The sequence below is a fragment of the Corapipo altera genome, unplaced genomic scaffold (assembly GCF_003945725.1).
Source record: "Corapipo altera isolate COAL_440 unplaced genomic scaffold, ASM394572v1 0, whole genome shotgun sequence".
In the NCBI taxonomy this organism is placed as follows: Eukaryota; Metazoa; Chordata; class Aves; order Passeriformes; family Pipridae; genus Corapipo; species Corapipo altera.
The window spans coordinates 74,967,486-74,993,223 of record NW_020884872.1 but is presented as its reverse complement, the minus strand read 5'-3'; the positions used below and the strand labels follow the sequence as shown (position 1 = coordinate 74,993,223).

General features: G+C 40.0%; 1 protein-coding gene and 1 long non-coding RNA gene across 2 annotated transcripts in view; both read left to right on the top strand.

Annotated features, from left to right (window-relative positions):
* Window positions 1–19,442, top strand: part of DDX10 (DEAD-box helicase 10) — a 165,406-nt gene extending 145,964 nt beyond the window's left edge. The window contains exons 17-18 of the mRNA XM_027638406.1: window positions 7,223–7,356; window positions 18,764–19,442. Coding sequence (XP_027494207.1) covers window positions 7,223–7,356; window positions 18,764–18,953 — 324 coding nt within the window. The 3' untranslated portion in view covers window positions 18,954–19,442. The remainder of the gene's footprint in view (window positions 1–7,222; window positions 7,357–18,763) is intronic.
* Window positions 19,443–23,932: 4,490 nt separating this feature from the next.
* LOC113943003 lies at window positions 23,933–24,524 on the top strand. Its single transcript, XR_003526149.1, has 3 exons — window positions 23,933–23,981; window positions 24,198–24,293; window positions 24,414–24,524. It is a non-coding gene; the product is annotated as an uncharacterized LOC113943003 (long non-coding RNA).
* Window positions 24,525–25,738: the final 1,214 nt, after the last annotated feature.

Genomic DNA, 25,738 nt, shown 5'->3' with positions numbered 1-25,738 from the left:
AGAATTACGTGACTTATGAGGTTTCCCTCCTGATTATTTCATGTCAGTGCTGCTTTTCATCTGTTCCTTCCTGAAAAATACACATCACTAAGCAAAGAGTGATCTCTGGTCCCAGTCCCTGCTGTGAGTAGTGGTGGTGGTGTGCTGCTGTGTCACGGCAGGGAATGCAGTTCCCTCAGGCTTGTTCAAAAATGCCAGAAAGCGATCCAGAGTAAATTCTCTTGTGTGGGCACTCTCTCTGTGGACAAATGCTGAGGTTCCTTGGAGAAGACTGATATGTTGCAATGTTTGAACACAGAGACTACTTGGGAGAATTACTCTCTGTATTTGAGCTGACAGCCATGACTGCTGTGAACCTAAAGGTGGAGAGAAAGGAGGAGTGTAAAGAGACAGTCCAAGGATTATGTGTTGAGAATATAAGTTTAAAAACAGCATTCTGCACTGTGGTTTTCTGGATGGTGGGTTTTTTTTGGTTTGGTTTGGGGTTTTTTTTGTTGTTGTTGTTTGTTTGTTGCTGTTGTTGTTTTGTGGGGGTTTTTTTGTTGGTTTGGTTTGGTATTGGGTTTTTTGTTTGTTTTTTTTGAGAGGGCCTTATTATTTTGGACAATTATGTTGGCAGGTTTAATTCTACCAGACTTTTTTACTCATTTCCTGAGTCACAGCAAATAAGCCTCTTTTATTCCCTATACTAGTAGCTCACTTGCAAGCAAAATACCTGACATTCTAACATTAGAAAGGTTTAAAAATAAAAATTGTGTAGACTTTTCTGGTCTGAAGCCTTTGCATTGTTAAATGCTTTAAATCAATTCTCTTTCAGATGGGATTTAGTGTGAATGGTAGCATCTCTGTCTATTTATTAGCATGACACATGGGAACCTTTTTACTGTATAACCTATATATACTATATAAAACATGTATGCACTATAACCTGTATATACTGTATAACCTACATGTATATACATCATCATCATGGCCAGGCTTCGCGAACAAAGATTTGGGAAGGGCTCTACCCATCTTTGTCACAAGCACACTGGTGGCTAAAAAGGCCAGTACGAGACAGGCATGTCTGGTTGCAAAAGGCACAGCAGAGAAACTCCTTAGGTGGTAAATTCTGCAGGGCACGATTCTTTCTGCATTGTCTTTTCTCCTCAAGACTGATCCTGCATGTGTTCTCAAAGGCATCAGCAGCGTTATAGATGGTGTGTCTCCAGAGCTCCCGATTTGAGGCCAGAGTAGACCAGTTATGTTGGTCAGTATGGCCAAGGCTGAGATGTTGTTTCAGGGAGTCCTTGTATCTTCTCTTCGGGGCTCCTCTCTTGCGGGAGCCAGTGGCAAGTTCACCATAGAGCAAGATCTTAGGGAGGCAGTGGTCCTTCATCCTGGAGACGTGTCCTGCCCAACGCAGCTGTGTTCTCAGCCGGGACAGCAGCACTGCGAAGCACATGTTCCCGGGCATATGTGTATACACACACACAGAAAATATATATATAATCTATATATATGCACTAGAGATGAAGGTTAACCCAAATGCCAGAGACTTTGTTTAGGGTACTAAAGATCCTAAGGTGGATCTGTTATGGCAAATAAACCCACTGTGTGCTCATGCCCCTATTTCATTATGCTGGAACTATTAGCACTCCTATGAAATCTGCGTGCAAGTAGTCTCTAAAGTCAAGATTATGTGCAGTAGGTTAAACCTTTCTGCTTGCCAGAATTTCTTGTATTTCAGTGTGTATTTTGCTTCTGGTGCTATGCACCTAGTAACTTAGTTTCTTTTAAGTTGTATTTTCATGACTGTAACATGAATTACATGTAAGGTAATAGGATAGTTGTTTTATCCTGATATTAGCCTGCCCTTATTGTTAAAATCATGTTGTTAATTGTGGCTGGTAACAACTGAAAGAAGATTGTCTTAACAATAAGTATTCTGCACGGGTTTTATAGGAACAAATTTAAAAAGGAGAAGCATAAGGTCTAGTTCTGACACATATCCATTATAATTCAAATGCAGGTAAGAGCAAATATAATATAAAAAAAGGCTTTGAGTATATTTAGAACTTCTCAGCATTTCGTTTTGAGGTAGATGAGTTTGTAATTGTAAATTTACCAAATTATATTATCTTTCTCTACATGGATTCATTGTGTTGCTATTAACTGTAGTATGGACTCTTAAGTACTTTATAAAGATCAAATTTTACAGATAAAGTATATTCTTACAGCTATGAAAATGCAGAAGCTTTACTAATATTAAAAAGCCAGAAGCAAATGTGTGGAAATTTCTACAAGTTTTGTGTTTTCAATGATGATGAACTTAGCTTGTGGCAGGAGCCATTTCCAGCACAAATTGCTTTGCTATAGTTACACAGAAATTTGAATGTCAGAATATATACATCAATGTCTGCTGGTTTGGAACACAGGCTTACCCATTCATTGACCATAAAATGTGGGGCATTTAGGAATGCCAAGAAAGAAAATTAAGTATTTTCATGTGCATTATGTGAGACCACTCTGCTGGCTAAACTAGGCTTACTGTATTATTTAAGGTGTCAGATTGCTTGAAAAGAAATAAAGAATGCCTGCATGAAGTTGAACCTTGGTGTTACTGCAAGTGATTGGGAAGGGTGAATTATTTGAAGATGAAGCTAAGAGTTATCTGTCCCTTCCACTGAAAACCAAGTGATGTGAAAACCAGAAACTATGACTGACCCCTTCGAGAGCCCAAAGATTAGTGAGATCATCTTAGTGCAAAGACTGTGTCTGTCTCACTAACCTGGAACCTTGGTTTCTCCAGTTTTTGGCTATCAGCCTTTCTGGCCAGGCCATGGAACACTGATGCACCTTAGATGGTAATGGAGTGTGGTTGTCCAGTTTCTGCATGGCTTAGGTAGCTCCTTGTATGTCAGATCAGCACTTGATTTGCTCCACTGCCTCACAGTCAGTTTTCAGTATCGTCTAAGGCTTTGGTGTTGAACTTCAAAGCAACTGTTGGATCAAACAGCCCAGCAACATCAAAGGTTGTATTTCATTTGTGAACTGCCAGAATAGTAGTATTCCTTTGGGCAATGTAGGTGCTATCAGAGCAAACATGCATCAGCTGGGAACAGTGTTGTGGGTTGAGGGTACAGGCTGTGAAAAAACCCCACAAACCTGCGAGGCGATCAGGGGACTCAAGAGTAAGATGTTTTAAAGAAAATGCTACAAACCTCCTCTGTTTATAAATATGTTCCATAATAAACATGATGCAGAAACAACTTCTGTTTTCATCTGAAAAATAATTGTCAAAGAAAAGAAAATTAAGAAAATGTGGAATGCTGTCAAATCTTACAAAATACTATATTTTAAAATATCCTTTTATATGAACCATAATAGGCTAAACTTCTAAAAGGTGTGTACTTATCGCAGGGTAACCTCCTAGCAGTATTTAAAACTTACCTTTTCTTAGCATTATAATCACAAGTACCACATACTGGGAGAGGCCATATTGGCAAAAATTGAAGGGTGACACAACTCAAAAAGGACTGAATGTTTTATGAGTGTAATTTTGGTGGACTCAAGTCTGATCAAATTCTAAACAAACCTTGAAAGTTTTGTTTTCATCTAATCAGAAATATTCTCCAAGTGTGCTTTGTAAAGTACTATGCACAGAACTGATGGTGCCTAATCATTTATTTCTCCCCCCTCAACCTTGGTTGGAAAAACCGATAAATTCCTTAAAGTGTTTAACATAAAAATTGCAACCCTGGACAATTTAATTGAAGGGAAAACCCCTTACTAAATTAGATTAAATTAAATACCATAATAAATATATATTTTGTAAATTAAATGTTGGCAAATACAAGTTGGGTTTTTTTTATGTATGTGCAGGTTTTGATGGTGGTTTTTTTTTAGTTCTCCCTTTTTTTCTGGTGATAGTAGATAATTGGCAGCTGAGAACCTAATGCCTGGTAGAAATAAGACATCATTCTGTTCTTTTGGACATTTGAGTCCCTTGAGTGTCTGAGGTACATCAATTTCTTCAATTTCAGTATCTTGCAGCCTGCCTAACACATTTACCTGAGCTCCACCAGCCATTCAGTCTTCTTTAGGAGGACAGAAAGTTGTCATTACATCTTCTAACAAATACAAATAGAGTTGAATTGGAGGTATTCTGTTGAGAAATGTAGCAAAAGCTCTATAGGAACCTGCCCTGTTTGCCTCATTGGGTGTACGTTTCCAAAATGACTACAGTAAGGTCGAGTGTGATCATTGTTGACTTGGTACAATGGGGAAGGTTGAAGGCAACAAGGTTTCTGAAACCTCTAGCACAGAAATTTTGCTGAATTTTTCTAAAATGTTGAGTTTGCCTAAGAAGAATTTCTTCTGGCCTCAAAGGGAGACTACGTGAATGCAAAAATGTTTTCATCTCAATGTCATGTTCAAACTGGAAGTCTTTGTGCAAAGTTTCTGTGGAACTGGATTACAAAATACGTGGACTGGTGTCGTCTGAAGATAAAAAGAGCCTGTCACTCTTGAGCAGAATGAAAATAGCAAGATGATTTGCTAGCAAATCCAGTTCTCCTGGCCAGACTGATTTGATGTCTGAACAGGTTTCCTTCCACAGTTGAAGTTGGTAATAAATACACACTCCAAAGTCTGTGTTACATTGTCACTAACCTTAGACATGAAGTACAGGCAGTTGAAATCTGTTCTTTGATTAATCTCTTTTTTGATAGCAATTACCTTAGGAAGGGTCGCATCCTGAGTCTGTAAATTGCGTCCTATTTGTATCTGAGGAAGTATTATATGTGTAATTTTGAACTATGATTTTACTTCTTTTCTCCAGCTCTTGTGGTGAGTAATGTGAAGTCACAAGATTTCTTCTTCCTGACTGGCTGATATAAATTTGAAGCAAGAGAGGAAAAATAATGAGTTTCTGTTGTTCAGCTTTGGATGATAAATGTTCCTGTTGAAGTTCTTAACAATTTCAAGGTCTTACGAATATTTTAATGAATATGTAACTGGTGATACTTATAAGATAAACAGCTTCATGATTCCTGATGAATGAAAGAGGCATCTTTGCCATTATTTCTTTTGCTATAGCAAGCGTTATGTTTAACACTTCTCTGCATATTTTCTTTTGGAAAAAATTAATATGAATATTTAATGGAAGTGAAGGTTTGATCTGCTTGTGTGTAATTGTCTTTTATGTGTGCATATATAAATGACAAAACTTAGGAAACAATGTAGTCTCAACACTTCACTGACATAACTGAGAATGTGAATGAACAGCCCAAGATGATGGGCTGCCAATAAATGTTAGTATTACAGAACTCTGTTGCATGATGTTGCACATACACATTAAAAAATACTTCATTCCATACAACAGCTTTGAATGCTACTTCTCTTTTTCAAGTCTTTTTAAATGTAAGATTGGTATGCACCAGTTATATTGAAAGAATGGATGCAATGGGAAGGACAAGTAAAGAGCAAATATTTAATGTTTAAAGAGCTTGAAATAAGCTATAATTTAATGCAGAATGCTTTTCAGTTATGGAAATGAATTAGCAAAAAGGTGACCTTCAGAATAGTTTTCCATGGAGTTAGTAGTGCTCTATAGTATTGTACTGAAAGATGAGCTTGGAGATTTTTTGGTAAAAAAAAAATACTTTGTTGTGAAGTAGAACCTGAAGTTCCTGATAATCAATGTGCTTTTTGATAGGTGGTTTTACCTTAGGAAGCTTACAGTGCTGTAGAGTCTGATGATACTTTTAGTGTTTTTATTCACCCAGCTATATAATTACCTTTATTATTATTTCAGAGTGGTAAAGAACAAAATGTGTGTTTAGTATGTTTTTCCTCTACCTTCTGATTGCAGATATAGCTTTTAGCCATATCTTCTGCTTGCTTTCAGTACACTGCAGAAGTGTCACTGGTCAAGCAAGAATAGACTCTTGCAGAGGTGACTAATCTTACCTCTCGCCAGCTCATTGCCTTTCACTCATTCTACATGCAGATATAAAAGGGACCATTGGTATAGATTCTCTTGGCTTTTTGTGATTTTTTTAAAATTATTATTTCTGTTTTTTTATTGTGGGAAAGTAGGTGCACATAAACACTGTTCTTTTAAAACCAGCTGACAGAAATGGTGAAAGATCAGAACAAAAATTAATTTTAAATATATAATGATGTGAAGGTATTCATAAGATCATTTAAATGGGTACTGTTTTGGAAACTCAGCTGTGTGCACGTTGATTAGATATATAAACAAAAGGTAGCAATGTCTTTAATTATAGTTTCTTTGCATTTGTTTGTGCTTTTTGTCATAAATATGCATGGATCTAGGGTTCACATTGCTTAGAAATGCCTGTGAGCTTTCTGTTTGCATTTCTGTGTACATACACAATTACATATGCCCTCCAGTCTGTCTGGTTTTTTTCGTGCCTATTAGCAAAAACTTAGAAAAGTGGTGCTGTCAGTTCAGGACTGAGTGGAGCAGAACTTATATCTGCAAAATCAGTCAGCTTTTTTTATATTATCCAATACTTTTATGGAACAGCATCTTCTGTGCTCTCTTTGTTAAAGACTTGGTGAGGCAGTACCGTACTTGGGGAAACTTGCCAACACCAGCCGCCCATGCTAAGACATGCTTTGGGGACAGAGGGAAGCTGGGCCGCAAGGAGGGATCTGGGAGAAAACCTGAAGAACATGCATCTCATGTGGAGGATGGTTGAAACTCAGAGCAGTTAATTCAGTTTAGGCAGCATTTTGGTTTTTAACTGCAAGGACACCCTGATGTGTTTTAAATGAGCATTTAATGAAATTCACCTTACGGCAGTGATTAATGTGTCCATAAGTGAGTATCTCTTTGCCAGTGTGTTTCTGAGAGACAGTAAAGCTGCATATTACTTAGACACTTGCTCTCAGATGGCTGTTGATTAGTTGCTGCGCAAATCTCTCCTAGATTTGGTAGATTTAACATGACAATACTGGAGGGTAGAATTTTAATGTAAATTCTTGTCCTTCCTTTTTTAATGATGTTTCTTCAACCTTTAGCGAAAAGCCTTGGAGGAGAGCGCTGATGATGGCAGAAATTATTCTGTTTTCCTGCCTATGATAGTGGTGGTCTTTGGCTGCGGTTGAGGCCAGTGGTTTTTGTTACAACCTCCCTATTTATTGATGGGGTTGTGGCAAGTAACATGGACTTGCTTGCTTGTCTTGTAACTTTCCATTTGTCACCTGACAGGCTGAAGAGGAAACAGTGGCCTTTCTTGCTCACAGTGGAAGTGAAGAAGAGTTTGATCCAAGTACTCTTCCAGATCCTGATAAATACAAAGATTCTAATGAAGAGCAAGATTCAGAAAGTGAAGACAGCTATAGGTATGTACCATCTTCCATGATCATTTTGAAATGTTCATGTTTTTATACACTGTTTTGTTTAGATATTAGGAACCCTGAGATTAGCTCAGTTAGTTAGAGTGTGGTACTAACAACACCAAGGTTGTGGGTTCAATCCCTGTATGAACCATTCACTTAGGAGTTGGACTCAATGATCCTTATGGGTCCCTTCCAACTCAGAATACCCTGTGATTCTGTGAACTCATCTTAAAATCATCCTCTTTCTCTTTTAGTATTTAAGTTTTAGTTTGTGTGTTAGGTGCAGAACAGAAATCTGAGCCAAAGGGTGTTATTGTCTTTTATGAAGCTATATGAGAAAGATTTTTGAGTCAGTGTCAAAGGGATCTCAGTGAGACTGTTTCACCTGCAAAAATCTTGACTAATTCCCTGGAGGTTTTGTATATTTCTGTGGTGGGTTGACCCTGTCTGGACACCTAAGCTGCTCTGTCACTGCCCTCCTCAGCTGGACAGAACAGAGAAAGTATAATGAAAGGCTCATGGGTTGAGATAACACCAAGGAGAGATCTCTCACTGTTTAATGTCATGGATGAAACAGACTTGACTTGGGGAAAAAATGAATTTAATTTTTTACCAATCACATCACATCACAGTAGGGTAATGAGAAATAAAACCAAATCTTAGAACACCTTGCCCCCACCCCTTTCTTCTTGCTAGGATTACCTTTACTCCTGTTTTTCTCATATGTCCTCATCTCCAGTGGCGCAGGGGGAGGGGGAATGGGGTTTGCAGTCAGTTCATCATATGTTGTTTCTGCCACTCCTTCCTCCTCAGGGGAGGACTCCTTCCCCTGCGCCAGTGCGGGGATGCCTCCCACAGGGGACATGGCTCCACCAGTTTCTCCAGCTCCTCCTTTTGGGCAGCAGTTCTTTACAAGCTGTTCCAGCATGGGTCCCTTCCTTGGGGTACAGTCCTTCAGGAACAGGCTGCTCCAGCGTGAGCTCACAAATTCTGCCAGCAAACCTGCTGACCTGCTCCAGTGTGGGCTTCTCTCTTCACAAGGCCAGAGGTCCTACCAGGAGTCTGCTCCAGCGCAGGCTTCCTACAGGGTCACAGCTTCTTTCAGGCATCCATCTGCTCTGGCCTGGGGTCCTCCACTTTGGGCTTCAGGTCCTCTGCTACATTGTGGACCTCCATGGGCTGCAGGGGCACAGCTGCATTACCACGGTCTTCGCCGCAGGCTGCAGGGGAATATCTGCTTTGTTGCCTGCTGTTGTGCAGGTTTTTTCTCCTCTTCTTAACTGTGTTATCTCAGAGGCACTGCCTCCATCACTGGTGGGCTTGACCTTGGCCAGTGGCGTGTCTGTCCTGGAGCTTGCTGGCATTGACTGTGTTGGACATAGGGGAAGCTTCTTGCAGCTTCTCACAGAAGCCAACCCTGTAGCCCCCCACTACCAAAACCTTGCCAATACAAAGCCAATACAGTTTCAGAAATGCATTTTTCTACTGTCACATTAGAGGCTCTGTATGAAAGGAAAAACATTGAAGTCATTTGAGGATTTCAATGAGTCCTTTGCACCTGTCCTGTATTAAATAAATTTGTGCATGGTAAAACTTGGTAAGTTCTATGATTCAGTGTTGCTCAGACTCTTCAACATTCTCGTGAAGTGGAATCTGAGTTAGTAGTAAATATATAATAAAATTAACAATGTTAAACTTCTTAATTTAAAACTTAATTAATTTTAATTACATAAATCAGAAGATTTTTTTTCTTGTAGTTTAACAGAAAAGCACAGAGTGGGGATGAGGTTCTGTAATTGATGGCAACATACTGCAGTTCTGGAGCATATCCTGCAGGAAGATGGAGGGATACCGCATGAAGTTCTGTGTGGTTTTTGTCATTGGCTTCACTGTAACTAGAAATCCGTTTGTGTGTTTCTGACAAACAGCTTATTGAGTAAGAGATTCAAAAAGGTGATCTTGAAACTTAAATGGGAGTATGGAGTTTTATTGTACTCTATTCTAGATGCCTAAGTTCATAAAGCTCTTGCTTTTCACATCTGAATTGGCTAAGTCCTAGTGGCTAGATTGTCCCTATCCATCTGTCACTTAATGTTTTGGAGGCAGTATGCAGAACTGGGTGTGGACATGGATTTAAGGACTGGATAGCCCTAAGTTAACAGGCTGGTGGCCGTGTCCTCTGGAGCCCATTCAGGGGACCCACCAGTGTGGGTCAAGAGAATGACAAGGATAGGGAAATGCATTGGTTTTTCTGAGCAGCAGTAAATTGCTCCTTCTTGGTGCAAGGGGGAGTATGCATTCATATATCATGTTCGGTATTGATCCCTTCCTCAGAACATCAGCTAGACTCGAGATGAGCTAAGCTTTAAGAAAAAAAGTTGACAGAGATGGACAGATTTTTGGCAAAGGTAATAAATGCAGATTTTTTTTTTTAATCAGTGGCTGATTTGTTCAAGATTTGGCCAACATGTCTCAAGAACTGGCATCACCTGAAGCTTCAGAACGAGCTATTGTCAACTTCAGGACACAGTACTGGTCTCAGTTGTTTGCCCTGACTTATGGTTGACTTTTTAATAATGGGAAAGGTCCTTTACTGTCTCCAAGGAAGGTTTTAGAGGGTTTTGTTAATTTCTCCATCTTTATACACTTGGACTGAATACTTTCCTGCTTTTCAGTTTTATCTATGTTTGCTGGAGGACTGGGGCAATGAAGAATAGGTATTTTTAGCCTTTTAAAGAAGGCAAGAGGACAGAAATTTATAAAGTGAGTCAAATTGCTTCAAGTTCTTCAGCATTTAAGCTGAACAGGAGTTAACAAGGACCCAAAGAGCAGTTGCAAACAGCCTTACTAGCCCTGAAATCCAGAACTTTCTAGATAGATAAAGGAAAGTGGTAGCCGAAGAGACTGGTGGTGAGCATAAGGCCATGGAGAAATGTTATTTGATTTTGTATTGGGAAGGAATGAGATGGAAGGGATGTGTGCAGGGAAGGAGGAGGGAGGATAATGGATCAAGAAGAATGAGTAAGGGAGCAGGCAAGAAATCTTGCTGCCAGTGGGAAGGAGGGATTTCTGTTAAAACAACATTCATGCCTCATACACGTTTCTTAGAGCTGCCATTGAATTGTATGATGAGTTGCTCTTGAGGCTGGGAAATACTGACCTACTGATTTTAACAAAACTAGTTCAACCAAGAGTAGCAGACAGTGAAATTAAGCTTTCATATTAGAAAATACAACTCTATTTTATATTTCCAAAGTCCAGAGCTTTTGCTCAAAGAGTTGGATTAAAATTAGAAATATGTTGGGCTACACTAGCTGTTACTTGCTTTAAGGAGAAAAAAAAGGAGATAATTTAGAGTAAGTATGTGAGACCTAGGGTGTCTTCCTTCAAGAGTCTTTAAAAATAAACCATCTGTCCATGGTTTAAAAAGTCAAAGACATTGTTAATCTCTTCTCCTTCCTCCCCCAACATTTTTTTTAACTGGGGGAGCTATACAAATAATGGGTTAAATTTGCCTTTGAGTAAAATTCCCTTGCAGCCATACCTCTAAGAGCAGAGTAATTAATTACTACTAGCATGTAATATGAGATTAATTTTTGTATATCTAGCGACATTCATCATATTTGGTTTAAGGCTATCAATGTAAATTATTAATGAGGTGAAAAATTTAAGAATATAGAACAGGGTGAAAGAAAAGCAGCTGGATTCCTTAAATATTCATTTTGCAATTGAATTGAGTTTCTGGTATTTCTAATTCCTCAACCTCTTTAAATAAAAAGGAAGAACAAAGTTCTGACTGACCCTCATCATTACCTTCTTTAAATCTTTAATAAGTGTGACTGATCACATTAACTCTTAGACCAGCATGGAAAAGATCTTGGACATGAGGGGAAAGGAACAATGTCTTAGTTCTTGTACTCGTTCGTTTGTGAGTTTATGGACAGTCACCAGCTGACAGGTGTGCAAGCTAGTATTCAGTGCTGCTTGGTTGTGCGCCTGCCTTTATTTATGGTAAACTGCAGTTTCTTGTGCCTTTTTATACCAGGATGCTGATGTTGACCTACGAAGTTTTACATGATTATTGATGAGGTTGCCATTACATTGTCTTTTGAGATGATTCATCTACAAATATATGGTGCTCCTTCTAACATGGATTATTTAGTTCATAGCAGTTACTTTTATGAAGGTCAGAACTTCATAGAATCATCATAGAATCAGTTGGATTGGAAGGGACCTCTTGAGATCATAGAGTCCAACCCTTGATCCACTACTGCCGTGGTTACTAGACCATGGTACTAAGTGCCACATCCAGACAGAGAATCCACTACTTCCCTGGGCAGCCCATTCCCATGCCTGATTACCCTCTCTGTAAAGAATTTCTTCCTAATATCTAACCTAAACCTCCCCTGGCACAACTTGAGACCATGCCCTCTTGTCTTACTGATAGTTGCCTGGGAGAGGAGACCAACCCCCACCTGGCTACAACCTCCTTTCAGGGAGTTGTAGAGAGTGATGAGGTCTCCCCTGAGCCTCCTCTTCTCCAGGCTAAACAACCGCAGCTCCCTCAGCCTCTCCTCATAGGACTTGTGCTCGAGTCCCTTCACCAGCCTCGTTGCTCTTCCCTGGACCTGCTCCAGCACCTCAATATCCTTCCTGAACTGAGGGGCCCAGAACTGGACACAGTACTCCAGGTGTGGTCTCACCAATGCTGAGTCCAGGGGAAAAATCACTTCCCTGGTCCTGCTGGCCACACTGTTCCTGATCCAGGCCAGGCTGCCATTGGCCTTCTTGGCCACCTGGGCACACTGCTGGCTCATGTTCAGCTTCCTGTCAATCCAAACTCCCAGGTCCCTCTCTGTCTGGCTGCTCTCCAGCCACTCTGTCCCCAGCCTGTAGCGCTGCATGGGTTTGTTGTGGCCAAAGTGCAGGACCCTGCACTTGGCCTTGTTGAACCTCATCCCGCTGGAATCAGCTCAACTCTCCAGCCTGTCCAGGTCCCCCTGCAGAGCCCTTCTGCCTGCCAGCAGATTGACACTCCCCCCCAACTTGGTGTCATCTGCAAATTTGCTAATGGTGGACTCAATCCCCTCTTCTAAATCATCAATAAAGATATTAAACAGGACTGGGCCCAACACTGATCCCTGGGGGACACCACTAGTGACCGACCGCCAACTGGATGCAGCACCGTTCACCACCACTCTCTGGGCCTGGCCCTCGAGCCAGTTCCTAACCCAGCACAGAGTGCCCCTGTCCAAGCCATGGGCTGCCAGCTTTTCCAGGAGTGTGCTGTGGGAGACAGTGTCAAAGGCTTTGCTGACATCCAGGTAGACACATCCACAGCGTTCCCCTCATCTACCAGGCGGGTCACCTGATCATAAAAGGAGATCAGGTTGTGATTCTTCTTGTGATGGCCGGAAAAGCACCATAGGACAGATGTTATAAAAGGACTCTGTTTAAGGTCGTGATCATTCTGGTTAGCTGCAGAATTGGACATTGTGATATTGAATTGCTCTTGATAGAGATGGGATATTCTTATGCCCTGAAAGTCTTTATAAAAGTTTTTATCATAGTTGCACTCTAGCTGACTATATGAAATGGACTCAATGGTGAAATTTGGTAATCCATGCTCTGCAGGCCAGACTGTATCCTTCCTTTGTTCCTGTAAACTTGTCAGGTACAGAAATTACCTTTAAAAAATAATAAAAAAAAAAAATTAAAAAATGTAGTGTGTCATCAGCAAGTGTCTACATGAATGAAGGAGAAATGGAATGAGTAAGTACTGAAACTCTGCAGTTCAGAAATTAGCTGTCAACAATTGGAGGATGATAGTGGTCCCACCAAAAAAAGGAGATGAACAGGTTTGAAGAATGTCAGTGCCCTGTTCCTCAGTTGAAGCTGAGGAGGAGTGAACAGGTGCAAGAGTTAAGATAGGTGGTTAGCAGCATCTCCAAAGGCAGCAGCACATTTCAGAGAAGATTAAGCCTCTGACAAGAGACACACAACAAATCAAAGTGGTTTCATTAAAACCACGGTCATCCCCAGTTGGAAGACTTTCAACTCAGAAACAGTGATATTTGATCCATATGATGATCAAGATCCATATGAAAACCATATAAGGCAGGTTGGATGGGGCTTTGAGCAACCTAGTCTAATGGAAGGTGTTCCTGCCCATGGCAGGGAAGTTGGAACATGATGATCTTTAAGGTCTGTTTCAACCAAAACATTCTATGATTCTATGATCAACCTCTGAATAATTTTAATTTTCACACTATTGTATCAAGATAAGCTAAAATTGCTTAGCCCAAATACATTGAATAGAAACTTCAGTGTTCCAGTACTGAGTCAGGTACTGCTGCTTTAAGGCCAGCAATGTCTGTGATGGAAACGGAGAAGAAAAGTGCTGTTACAACTTCAGAGATCTGATTTGAGTCTACCATCACTAGAGCTTTAGAAAGTAAAAGTGACCTCAGAACAGAAGTGAGATGTTGATGGTTGAGCTGAGTGCCTTTTGCCATCAAATCTTATGCATATTTCCCATAGAATAATACGAAACCCTAAGCATACTCTCTTGCTGGTCTGGTTTCCATTTAATTTTTTTTTCCTCTTGCAGGTTATTCTTCTTCCAGTCCTTCAGCTCCAAGACAGATTTGTCTTTTGCTTTTAGTTGTATTGCAGTGGTATTTCTTTACAAGTAGATTATTCATCCCTTTTGCTACAATGGTTCTTTATATATTTAATTTTAGGCGTGTTTTGCTTTATATCAGTGGAATGGCAAGTAAGGGAATCATAGAATCATTTAAGTTGGAAAAGACCTTTAGGATCATCGAGTCCAGCTGTTAACCCAGCACTTCCAAGTCCACCACTAAACCATGTCCCTGAATGCCACATCTGCACGTCTTTTCAATATCTCTGGGGATGGGGACTCCACCACCTCCCTGGACAACCTGTTCCGGTGCTTGACAACAAGCCTTTCAATCAAGAAATATTTCCTAATATCCAATTTAAATCTCCCCTGGTGCAACTTGAGGCCACTTCCTCTTGTTCTGTTGCTTCATACCTGGGAGAAGAGACCAACCCCCACCTGCCTACAACCTCCTTTCAGGCAGTTGTAGAGAGTGATAAGGTCCCCCCTGAGCCTGCTTTCCTTCAGGTGAAACAACCCTTGCTCCCTCAGCTGCTCCTCATAAGACTTGTGCTCCAGACCCTTCACCAGCTTTGCTGCCCTTCTCTGGACACACTCCAGCTCCTCAATGTCTTTCTTGTAGTGAAGGGCCCAAAACTGAACACAGGGTTCAAGGTGTGGCCTCACCAGTGCCGAGTACAGGAGGACGATCACTGCCCTGGTCCTGCTGGCCACACTATTGCTGATACAGGCCAGGATGCCATTGGCCTTCTTGGCCACCTGGGCACACTGCTGGCTCATGTTCAGCAGCTGTTGACCAGCACCCCCAGCTCCTTTTCCTCTGGGCAGCTTTCCAGACTGTCTTCCCCCACCTGTAGCACTGCCTGGGGTTGTTGTGACCCAAGTGCAGGACCCAACACTTGGCCTTGTTGAACCTTATACAAGTGGCCTCAGCCCATCGATCCAGCCTGTCCAGATCCAGAAAATAACACAGCACAGTACATTTTCATTACCGTTTCTATGGGCTGTAGCATTCTGACAGCAAGTAAGAAAGAAGCTGCGCTGGGCTTTATGGAAGGGACTGCAGTAATTAATCTTCATTAGGATTGCTGCCATGACTGTGTGAATTAAAATTTATTACGTGGAAAAAGTTTTGGACACAGCATGTTTGATTAGCAGAATGCCAATATTTATGGGATAAATTATTCCTAACTTTTACTGAACTGTATTTTATTAGCAGATTCATTCATTATTCCTGTACATTTCTTTGGGAAAGAGCTTGTGTGCTTTATTGCAGCCTGGAAACTTGACTCATGGCCTGTAATTCAGTGGCAAGGGCAGTTTGTTTCCAGAGCAGTGCTGGTAAAATTAGGCTCCAAAGCATTCTCCAATAAATGTTAAGTGAGGCAGAGCCTGTCTAGGCATCTCACATTACCATTGTTTAAACAACAGCAACTTGGCTCCGTGGCTGCACATTTCAAATGGCTGGTTCTTAAGCACTTAAAATCTAAACTTTGCAGCTTGCCAAGACATAGCTTGAAGCCCAGAAGTGAGTTAAATATTAACAATTAAAAACTTTCTATTTTTTCCTGGTATTACCTCAAAACATACTTGTAAAATTATTTTTTGGTAGTTAAATTAAGACTTTCTTTGTGTATAGCTATCAGGGTCGTAGTTAGATTCCCTGTTTCCCAGATAACCATTCATATATGCTGGCACTGGTTTAAGGGACAGGATTCATAAACCATGCTTTAGTGTTTGAGTAATAAACATTACCTATCGACTGATAGCATCTTACTTCGTTGTTACAGCTGTGCAAATGGTGACCACAGAAATTACTGTGCCTGTTGATAAGTCGATTGTTGGTACCTCCTCACCTGTGTAAACAGAAAGTAAATCCTTCCATCAGGCAGCCTCAGATGGATCATTCATGTGGCTGAAAAGCTAAATTGCACCAGATGGTGAAAGGAAGGAATTGTAAACCAGCTGCACATACCACTTTTAAAGTGTTATAAGTAGAAGACGAAAAGATGCACTGGCTTTGGTTTGAGTCTGAATTGTGGGGTTGATTTCTAACTGAGTTGTTCTGCTAGAAAATAGTTCACCTTAAAATAACTTTATTTTATTTTGGCTATTTGTGGATACCAGCTGGTAGTGGATCAGTTTGCATAGGAAGTGCACATAGGTCACTTCACATAGGAAGTGACCAACAATAAAAAGATTGGCTCTGCAGAGTGGGCTGAGAGGCCTTCAGTTAATGGAGACTGAGGAAGAATCCATTTGATAGTAAGTGCAGAAGTCATCCCTGTATAGCTGCCTTTGTACACTCGGTCCTTTCACATGTGGACCTGAGAGTTGCGCCTATTACATCTCCTTCAAAGAGTTTCTGTCAAAACAGCTAAGGAGAAGCACACCAGTGGAGTGCAGGATGTCCCTGGGCATCACAATGACACATGTTTTCCATCTTCCTTTTAAAATTACCACTTTCACCTTTTGTAAAACCTTGATCTCTGACTGCTCCTCCAGAGTAGTACAGCCCCTCTCCTCGCCACTCAGACCACTGCTGGTAAAAATCCATCCTGCAGGAACAGGATATGGGGTTGGACTTGCTGATCTTCAAAGGTCCCTTTCAATGGAAATCATTCTATGGACAGACAGTCTGTCTTCCTTCTGCGTCTCAAAATTAGGAGCATCTTATGCACATGTTTCATGTGATTCTCATTACCTTCCTAAGTCACCTTTATTAAATACTGTTTTACTTCTAATTTATGAGCATCATGAAAACACAAGTCTTTAGCCCTCTTCATCGCTTGGTAGCTCTGCTGCTGCTGCTTCCTGTATTAAATATTCCTCTTTATTCACCTCTCCAGCTCACAGCCCAGTAGGGGTCAAATTAGTGTGAAAATACTCCTGCTAACATGTAGATACATCTTCAGTTTATACTACAAATCGAGCACTGCAATCCCTCAGTAATAGTAAGAAGTGGCTTGACTCAGCATAATTATCCCACAAAATTTACAATGAAAATTAGTCATAATTGTGTTGATGTGCTTTTGTCTGTGGAAAAAATGAGAAAACTCACAGTTGAGTTCTTTCTAAATGTGTTTTATATTTAAACATTATACCTTACAGATGTCTAAGCCTTGGGCCTCTGAAACTCCAAAAGTGATTATAATTTTTGGTTATTAAAGTCTGCTGTTTCATAGCTTGTGAGGTTTCTGCATTGTTTTAATTGCTTAGATGGTTTGAACTAATGTCCTAGATGAAGCATTAGTCAATTATGAATGCAAACTGGGCTTCTGAATCCCTTCAAAGGCTGGAAGTAATTGGCTCTTTTGCAAACAAGATAAAATGCTCTTATTTAATGAGGCCTTCCTTATGCTTTTAAAGTGAACCCGTATAGTCTGTCCTGATCAAAGCGAACACCATGAAACTCTAGTCCAGACCCATACTGTCCACTTGGAAAAGTGAGAATTCTTAGTGCTTTAGTGTATTTTCATATACTTGTCAGTATAGCTTCAGCATTTATGGAATATCTTAAGCACTACAGAGAAAATATGAGAGTCCTTTCCCCAGAAAAGGAATAAAATGTTGGTAGCAAGCCCTGAAAAGCTATCCCCATGCAAATGACAGCTCAAAGTCAGCAAAGCATTGCATTGACACTTAAGCAATTGTAAAAGTTATGAACATTAAGAAAATCCTTGTTGAAACTTTTTTTTTCAAGTAAACTGAATTTTCTGGATAGAAATTTGCCAAATTTTAGTTGAAAATCTGAATTTACCCAACTATTTTAGAAAAGCCTAAACTCAGTCTTTGAAGTTCCATTTATTACTTTTGGTATATTTGAAAAAATACAGATGTGAAAAAATGAGATTGCCACTTTGTTTTGGTTACCTTGTTTGGAGGGAATGGTTTGCGGTATGAGGGGTTGCATTTTACTTTTTTTGGGTATGAATATCCTACAGCATAGGACAACCAGCTCTCTGTAACCTGGTATACAGATATTATACCTTAGAATAGATTTTATTAGGTTAGGTTGCTTTAATCTTAGATGATTTATAGCAGTTTTTCTGTGTTTTGGACAAAAACCCCATGGAGATACATGAAAGCTCAGTCTTTCCTCCCATTGTTGTTACATGGCCATGTGGTAGAATCCAGGGTATTAAAACTGTTTTGTCCAGATCAAAGGCTGCAAAAGGCAATTCATTCAAGTCTTAAGAAAAGCAGCAGAAGAAATAGGAATTCACCAGGGAAAATTACTGTGTTTGGGCTTTTCCTCTTCCTCTCATGATGGAGTGGTGGTTAATAGCTTCCAAGGAAAACTTCTGAAAGGAGGGGAAAGAGTGGTTGAATGAGATGGTCCCAAATCAAAACTGTATTAAATGTAGGATCTGCCAATGGACAGTTCTCATATTTTTATTTTTGTCGCATATTTATTTTAGACAAGATCTTGAATGCATGTCAAGGTCCACTGACACATCGCTAAATCAGTTTTGTCAAGTTGTCTGTTCCTGTATTAGGCAGCAAATATTAGATAACAGTGATAGTGATATCTTGATACACTGTAATCAATTAAGACAGCAAAACATCCACCGCCACCTCGTCCTGAGAGCAGTTCCAGTTTAGACATTCAGAGTTCATCAGCTTCCATTGCTTCACCCTTCAGAATTGTAATTTCGTTTGCTCTTATCTTGACATAAATTTGCCTTGTTTAAAAAGAATTGTTAGATTACATGATGATATTGATTACCACAGTTGTTAAAAAGACTAATTGATTTGTTTCTGCAGTGAACTTGAGGAGAAGGGTGGAAGAAGGAAGAGAAGCTATAGCAACAGTACCACAGCAGAAGAAATGCCACTGAAAAGAAAGAAGGTAAAATTCAGCCAAGAGGAGGACCCTTATTTGCCATTAGATACTGGACTCTCTCTGGCAGAGGATGAAGAGCTTGTTCTGCATCTGCTCAGCAGTCGCAGCTAATTATTTTTCTGCACACTTTCTTCCCTGGGACATCTCTACAATTTTCTCAGTAGTTCACGCAAAATGAATTTGGCATCTGGGCAGCTGGGTACCAGTGGATGTAGATAAATGAGTTCCAAATGCAATGGGATTGCCTTAGATTGACTCACAGATTATAGACAATATTTAGTTTGATATATAAGGCTTTCTAAATGAACTTTTCAACCTAAATCCCCAGATGTCATTTTGCAGTAACACATTCGTAATTTAAAACCTCCAAGTTTTGAAGCAATTATCTTCTTTTCTTTTAATGTTACTTTAAATGAAAACAGGATGTTCCTTTCTTAACTGTGTCAGGTTTGTTGTTATTTTGGAAGATATGTGTACTAATATTATTAAAGAAAAATTCTGTTGGCAGCTCAAGTCATATTACTTAAAAATACTTCTTCAGTGTATCATGCACATATTTAAAAAATATTTTAATAAAAATTTTTGGAACCTTGATGTAAACTTACAGTGTCTCTTTCAGCTTTGTTATGAAGCATATATTTATCTTCCAGTTATCATTTCTGTTGTGATTTTGTCAGCGGTGTTAGGCAATTCAGAAAAACACTTTTAGAAGCTAAAACTGAGTCTTGCATTTGAATCCCGTATGAATGAGAACACAGTGATGCCACAAAATGGTAGAGCATAACACTACCTGATGAAATGGTTGCAAAGTAGATTTTATGGCAGATTTACGACTGGAAGTGAGCTACGTTTTGTTTGTTGTGACCAAATATAGTGAAGAAAAATGTTTTATAGTTCAGCATATTTTTAAGTTTCTCCAGTCAAACTCTGGTTGGTTGCTGCAGACTTTGTACATGCTTGCCCATAACTGCTGCATCTTGAGGGACAGCAACAAGACACATGCAGTGTGAGTCCTTGCATGGGGAAGGAAAGAAGCAGGCATTCTCTCTGAAGAAAAATTATTAATATGATACCAAATTAATTCTTAGTTATATAAGTAGATTCTTTTCTACTACTTGCACCCAAATTCTTGTCTTCTTGCTTGCATTCTTGACTACCCTCTCAAGAAGGTTGGCACATTGTTCAGGAAAAAAAAGGATGGAAAAACCTTGCAGGCAATATGTAGAACGATTGAAAACTGCAGAGAGTTTTACACATCTCTGAAACAACCTTAGCAAAGGAAAGGCTCTTGTGTCAGAAAACAAAGGAGAGCAGGAAAATCCGGTGTTTGCTGTCATAAATTTTTGGCAGCAAAGAGGCATGTAAAGTGATGATTGTCTCTTTTCAGCAGACCTGTGTCTTAATGAAGCTTACACAGGGAGAATGGAGAGTAAAACACTGAGTAGGTACAAATGCATGAAGGCTTTGCTCTTTTGCTTCCCTTCAGCAAATCATGAAGTACGTATTGTCTCAAAGTTGTATCTTTTTGGGGTCCCATATGAACATTTTAAATGCTCCTTTTTTGTCAGTATCACTTTTTTTTTCCTTCCCCTGTGCCTCAAAGAAATCTATCAGAATCAGCTTGGTAGAATTCCTTCCTCCTCTCCCTCTACCCTATGCTATCTTTTAGGTCAAATCTAAAACTGAAAATACACTGCAAATTCTTGTCTCCAAATGTTGCTTCCACCGTTCTGCCAGCAGGCAGAGTATCATAAAAACAATATTATGGGCAGAGCACATCTGCCATCTGCTCCTTCTTGACAATATGGAACAAGAAGAAATGACTGAGTTTCAAAAACAGCTAAACATGAAAGATTGGACCTGCTTAGCAGCTGATGCAGTGTTTGTTTAGTCTACAGTGCCACAGCGGGTCTGGAAAATATTGTGATCTGGGAATAGCATCACTATGAATCTGTTAATGAAGAAGGATCCGCTGTGGTGCCCTTGTGACTGGTGCACGTGTCCCATGCTGCAGGATGTGAACACTGCAGTGAATGTGATGAGCAGTGTCAACAAATGCCTCTGTACTGGGATAGCAGAGGTCCTGCTCCTGCAGTCATGGAGAAAGGCAGCAAACTGCAGTGCAAGGAGCACCACCAGCAGAAAGCTGTTCAAAGATGATTTAGATATGGATGATGGTCGTTTAGAGGTATTAGTAGATTCATGGTGTACTTGCTGGTTGTCAGTTGTCTTGTACATCACCTCTCGTCTATCAGCTCAAAGCTTTGCTCTGAGAAGAGTGAACACAGTTTGTTGGGAAAAGCAAGTAAAAACCCAAAGATTTCCTATTTCTTACTAGATTTGTATGCTAGCATGTGAGAAAAATATTCTTACTGAACAATAAGACTAAAAATTAAATTATGTATATTGGAATGATTGTGCTGCACTTCTAATCTTGTGTCGTTTTCATTGTCTGCATAAAAATAATTTTTCAGGTGCTTTTACTTTTGTATTTTGAGATAATGAAGTTTCTAATGTATTTGTGTTGTCTGATATAGAGTAATTGTTTCTCAAATCCTTATGAAGTTGGCCCATCTAGTTCAAATGTAACTGCCCTTGAGGGTATGGTGTGTATCTAGAGCATGACTCCCACAAGAATGGAGCCATGTGAAGAAGAAGAGGGAAGAGGTTAAGGCAGATTCTCCATGCCATGAATTTATCTAAGAACAAGCAACTGTTGCATGTGCTATGATCCTGGGTTATCATTCCCATCAACTGTAGATCTGCTTTAAGAGGCTCCTCACCAGCCCTGCTTCTAGCAGTGCTTTTCTGGTGTAAGAAAAAACATGCCAACACACCAAACAAATATCAGTTTCAGAGCTGACTTGACTGAAGGGTATTTTCCAGGGAACTTGTCTCTATTCACACCCAGGGACCTCTCTACCTGCCATGTGTGTCCAGGGCTAACAGGCAGGTGGAGCGGGACCAGCTTGGGATACTGTCCATCACCTGTCTCCTTTTCTCTGTGTTACAGGTACAGCATGTGCCACTGTAGCATCAGAACAAATCCCAAACTTTTGCAAGTTTGTACTTTATAAGCATTATAGTCCTAGCTTTACACAGGAGAAATGGGAGCATGGAAATGATTGGGCTTGCCTGTAATCAAAGACTTCATTGATGACTTCAAGTAGTTGAATCCACAACTTCTAAGTCACTTGTGGTTTAGCAAGAGCAGCGTCCCACTTGGCATCTGAACCTCCTGTGCAGGACCCTAACCTTTAGGTGTTGTGTTGCTGGGATGAGTTTCAGGCTTCTTCACCCATGTAGGTTGCAGCCTACAGAAAGTCCCCTTTGGAGACTCCTTCCTTCAGGAGAGGAAGAAAGATTTGAGTATGGTGGTGAGTATTTTCTGAGGCTATTGACCAGGAGACATCCTTAAATTGCCAAGCAGGAAATGTTGTTTTACATAATGAATTTTCAGATTAATTTTCATTTATACTTTTTTACTAATAGTGGTCGATTTCCTTCTGCTACTAGAATAGTTCTAGTGTGTTTATTTATATCTAGGTGTAGTGGTAAGAGTAAATCTAGTACATTTAGTTGATTTTCAATTTATACACTAGACATTTATATAATGGTAAAGTTTAGCAGGCTTTTATCCAGAATCAATTTTTCTCTTTGTTGTGTACAAAATAATGGAGACATTTGTTTACCGGATAATTTATTACAATTTGTTTGAAGCCTCTTTGAATGAAAACTGGAAATCAGGTAAAAGTCATGAGAGCATTGAAGAGTTTGGGGATTTTTTAGATAAGTTAAATAGACTTACACTAAGCGTGCTAGTTACTGAAGATGTTCAACTTGCAATGTTTTTGTGAGGCATATAAAACATGTCATTGCAGAGATACTGTTTTGCCTCAGCATCATAGAAATTTCTGTTCAGTGTTCACTTTGTGAAGACCTTACTGATGCAGCACATTAAATTGTGTAAAGAGTATAAGAAATTTAGGCTCTAACATAAGGGGTTGCAAATTAATATTCAACATTTTAACGGGTATTTTTCTTTAAATATTATATGACTATAAATAAAAAATAATTTTTATTCCTCCTGCAACTGACTGAGTCCAGCTAGAGCATTGACTGGTGTGTCTGCTGTCTGGCCATACTCATAAAGAGAGAGATATGCCTGAAGCAAAACATTAAAAAACAGAGAACTGTGGTAGAGAACATTCAATTCAGGCTATAAAAAATAGTACAAGATCTGAAGATACTGAAGTGACCCTGTGGGTTCCTATAATCCTGGATACATATGACAAAACTGATATAAAATACAAGAAGGAAATGTCTCTTAGTAAAGGTTGCTAATGGGTATTTTTCTTTATGGTGCTGCTCTCTAGTTTGACCTGATTGATGCTTATATCCTGTGAGAGATTGAGTATGCCTTACAGCAGGGATGCTGAGCTATGGTAGGCTGCAGCTGCTGCAGAAATGGCCACTGTGGCTCAGGATGTTGCTGCTTTTATGCAGGAGGTAACTGCCCCCCAGCCGTAACCTTCCTGTGGCTAATAACCTGAGGTTTAAATTAAGCTGGTTGGTTCTGTCCTGGAACAGGTGAATCTTTATGCCATCTGTTTTGGTAATTTGGCAGTGCTAGAATCCAGTTATTAAAATTATTAGACATGCCTCTGCCTGAATTAAGGTGCAAACAAGACCAGACGCCAAAGTCAATAGTATGGGTTTTATTTAATGGTAGCTGTGAGACAGAGAAAGAGAGACAGAAAGAAATAGGAAAAAGGAGGTGGAGGGAAGAGAGTGACAGAGATTAAAATAGAACATGTATCATCACTGTGGAACCTGCAGCATCCTGTCAGTCCTCTTCTTCTGGTCTTCTTGGTGGTGAGGATCCCGTAAAACATAGAGTCCAATGGATTAATATACATTCAGGAGATGCCCAGTCACTGCCCCTGGGGGTAGGGGATGGGGGGGAAGGGAGGGAAGCTTTGCAGTCTCTTGTGACAGGCTCTGGATTTGTTGCATCACTTGGATCCTATGCAGTCCTCTGCTGATGGAAGGCCTCAGGAATGAGTTGGGGGGGTGCTTTGGGGGTCTTTGATGGTTTATGAGTCCTTCTCAGCTGCCTCTCACGTGAATGTCCCATGGGTATGTGATCTTACCAGAGCAGAGGGGAGGGGGGAGGGGGCGCGGGAGGGGGGGCGGGGGGCGCGGGAGGGAGGGTGTTTACTCCTTCGGTTTGGTGTGGAGAGATTCCGCCATCATACACCCAACCCCCTTCTCTGCCACCCGCTGAGCATAGCTTGAGTGGATTCTTAGCACAGATACATTCTTCTTCCCTGAGCCTTGTTTACTTCTCCTCAGACCTGAGATGATTAGACAACAGTCTTATCTCAAGTCCCCACTCACAGTCCAAAGTCCAATCAAGAAGAAGGGGTGTGCTTCAGTGGTCCCAGGCAGGTAGTTGCTTCCTTGCAGTTTGATAAAAAGTCTTTCTAAACAATGTTTAAGACATTAACAACAATTCAGTCAGAAGGCTGGTGGCAGGCAGCTAAAGGACAGTAATACTTTCTTGTGCAGCAGCCACTTTTGTTGTTAATTTGATGGGGACCTTGAGCAGAACAGAGCCAAACCTTGCACCCACTGTGCTTTAAGCTAGAAGATCCAGAACACATCTGAACACCAAGAGACGTACAATTTCAAATACATTGTTTTAGTAGGATAAGACTATTACCTTCACTTTTGGACCACATTTCATTACATTTCTTTGTTATATTGTTCTCTATTTTTTTTGGAGATCCTCTTAATTTAAATCTCATCCTTTCAAATTAATGTTTTATTCTCAGAAGGATCTGCAAGTTTTATCTTTAAAGGTGGAACTAGATGCCAGAGAAATGCATTGCTGTTGTCTTTGTAAATTATAAAAATTGCTATCAAGGTAGTCTGTACCACGTGGGCATTTTATAATGAAGTAGGGGACATTTTTATAATGAAGTGCTCCCCAAATTTCAAGGGCAAATGAGTCAGTCAAGAACATCAAGGAATTAGAAAGCCTAATGCAGAAGAAAATTCTTTTTGGGCCTGTTAGGAGGTATTGCTATGATTAAATCAGTAGAGAGATGTTGATCTGTTCCAAGAATGCTTTGTTCATTGCCTATTTTTGTCCATGTCTGGCCAGAAGCCATTTTTCACAAAGAAAACTATTCATCAGATTCAGTCATGTAAAAATGATTGCTTAAATTACACTGGGCTATCAGCTAGCGGCTTTACCCAGGAGTGAAATCTCTTGGGTCAGTGCTATCTCTAAGTTTTACACATTGTCTGAGATGTGCTTTGTCTATAAAATATAGATAAGTTTAATTAAACTAAATTAGTTTTGTTGAGCAGTTTTTGAAATCCTTTCGAGCTGAGAAGTAGCTGTGCTGAGATTTCAGTTGTATTGAGAGGAAACTAATGAACATTGTTCTCCTAATCACATATGGGATCCTGGAGGAAGATAATATTACTAGCTATGGCCTCTCTGGGGCTACAGAAGTCTTCTCTGTCATGCACAGCTTGTCCCTCTGATACTAAACTTAAGCTTTTACAAAAAAGCCATGTGTAAGTATAGACTGTAAATTGAACTTACTGTTACCAGTGGTGATGTGCTTGAGCTTATCACACTTAAGGTGAAATGGAATTTAGCTATTTTTTTTTTTTGCTAGCCTATCATACATACATTGTGCTGCACTTCCTAAGGAAGTAAACAGTTCCTCTGATCTACCTGCTTAGTGGCACCAACTGCATTTGATAATACTGAAATGCAACTTGTTTTTATTGTGTGAGCTCAGTGAAAGCTAATGAATATGACTTAAGAACTAATTTAAGCTTGCTAGTCACCACAAATGTCTTAACAAATCACACTT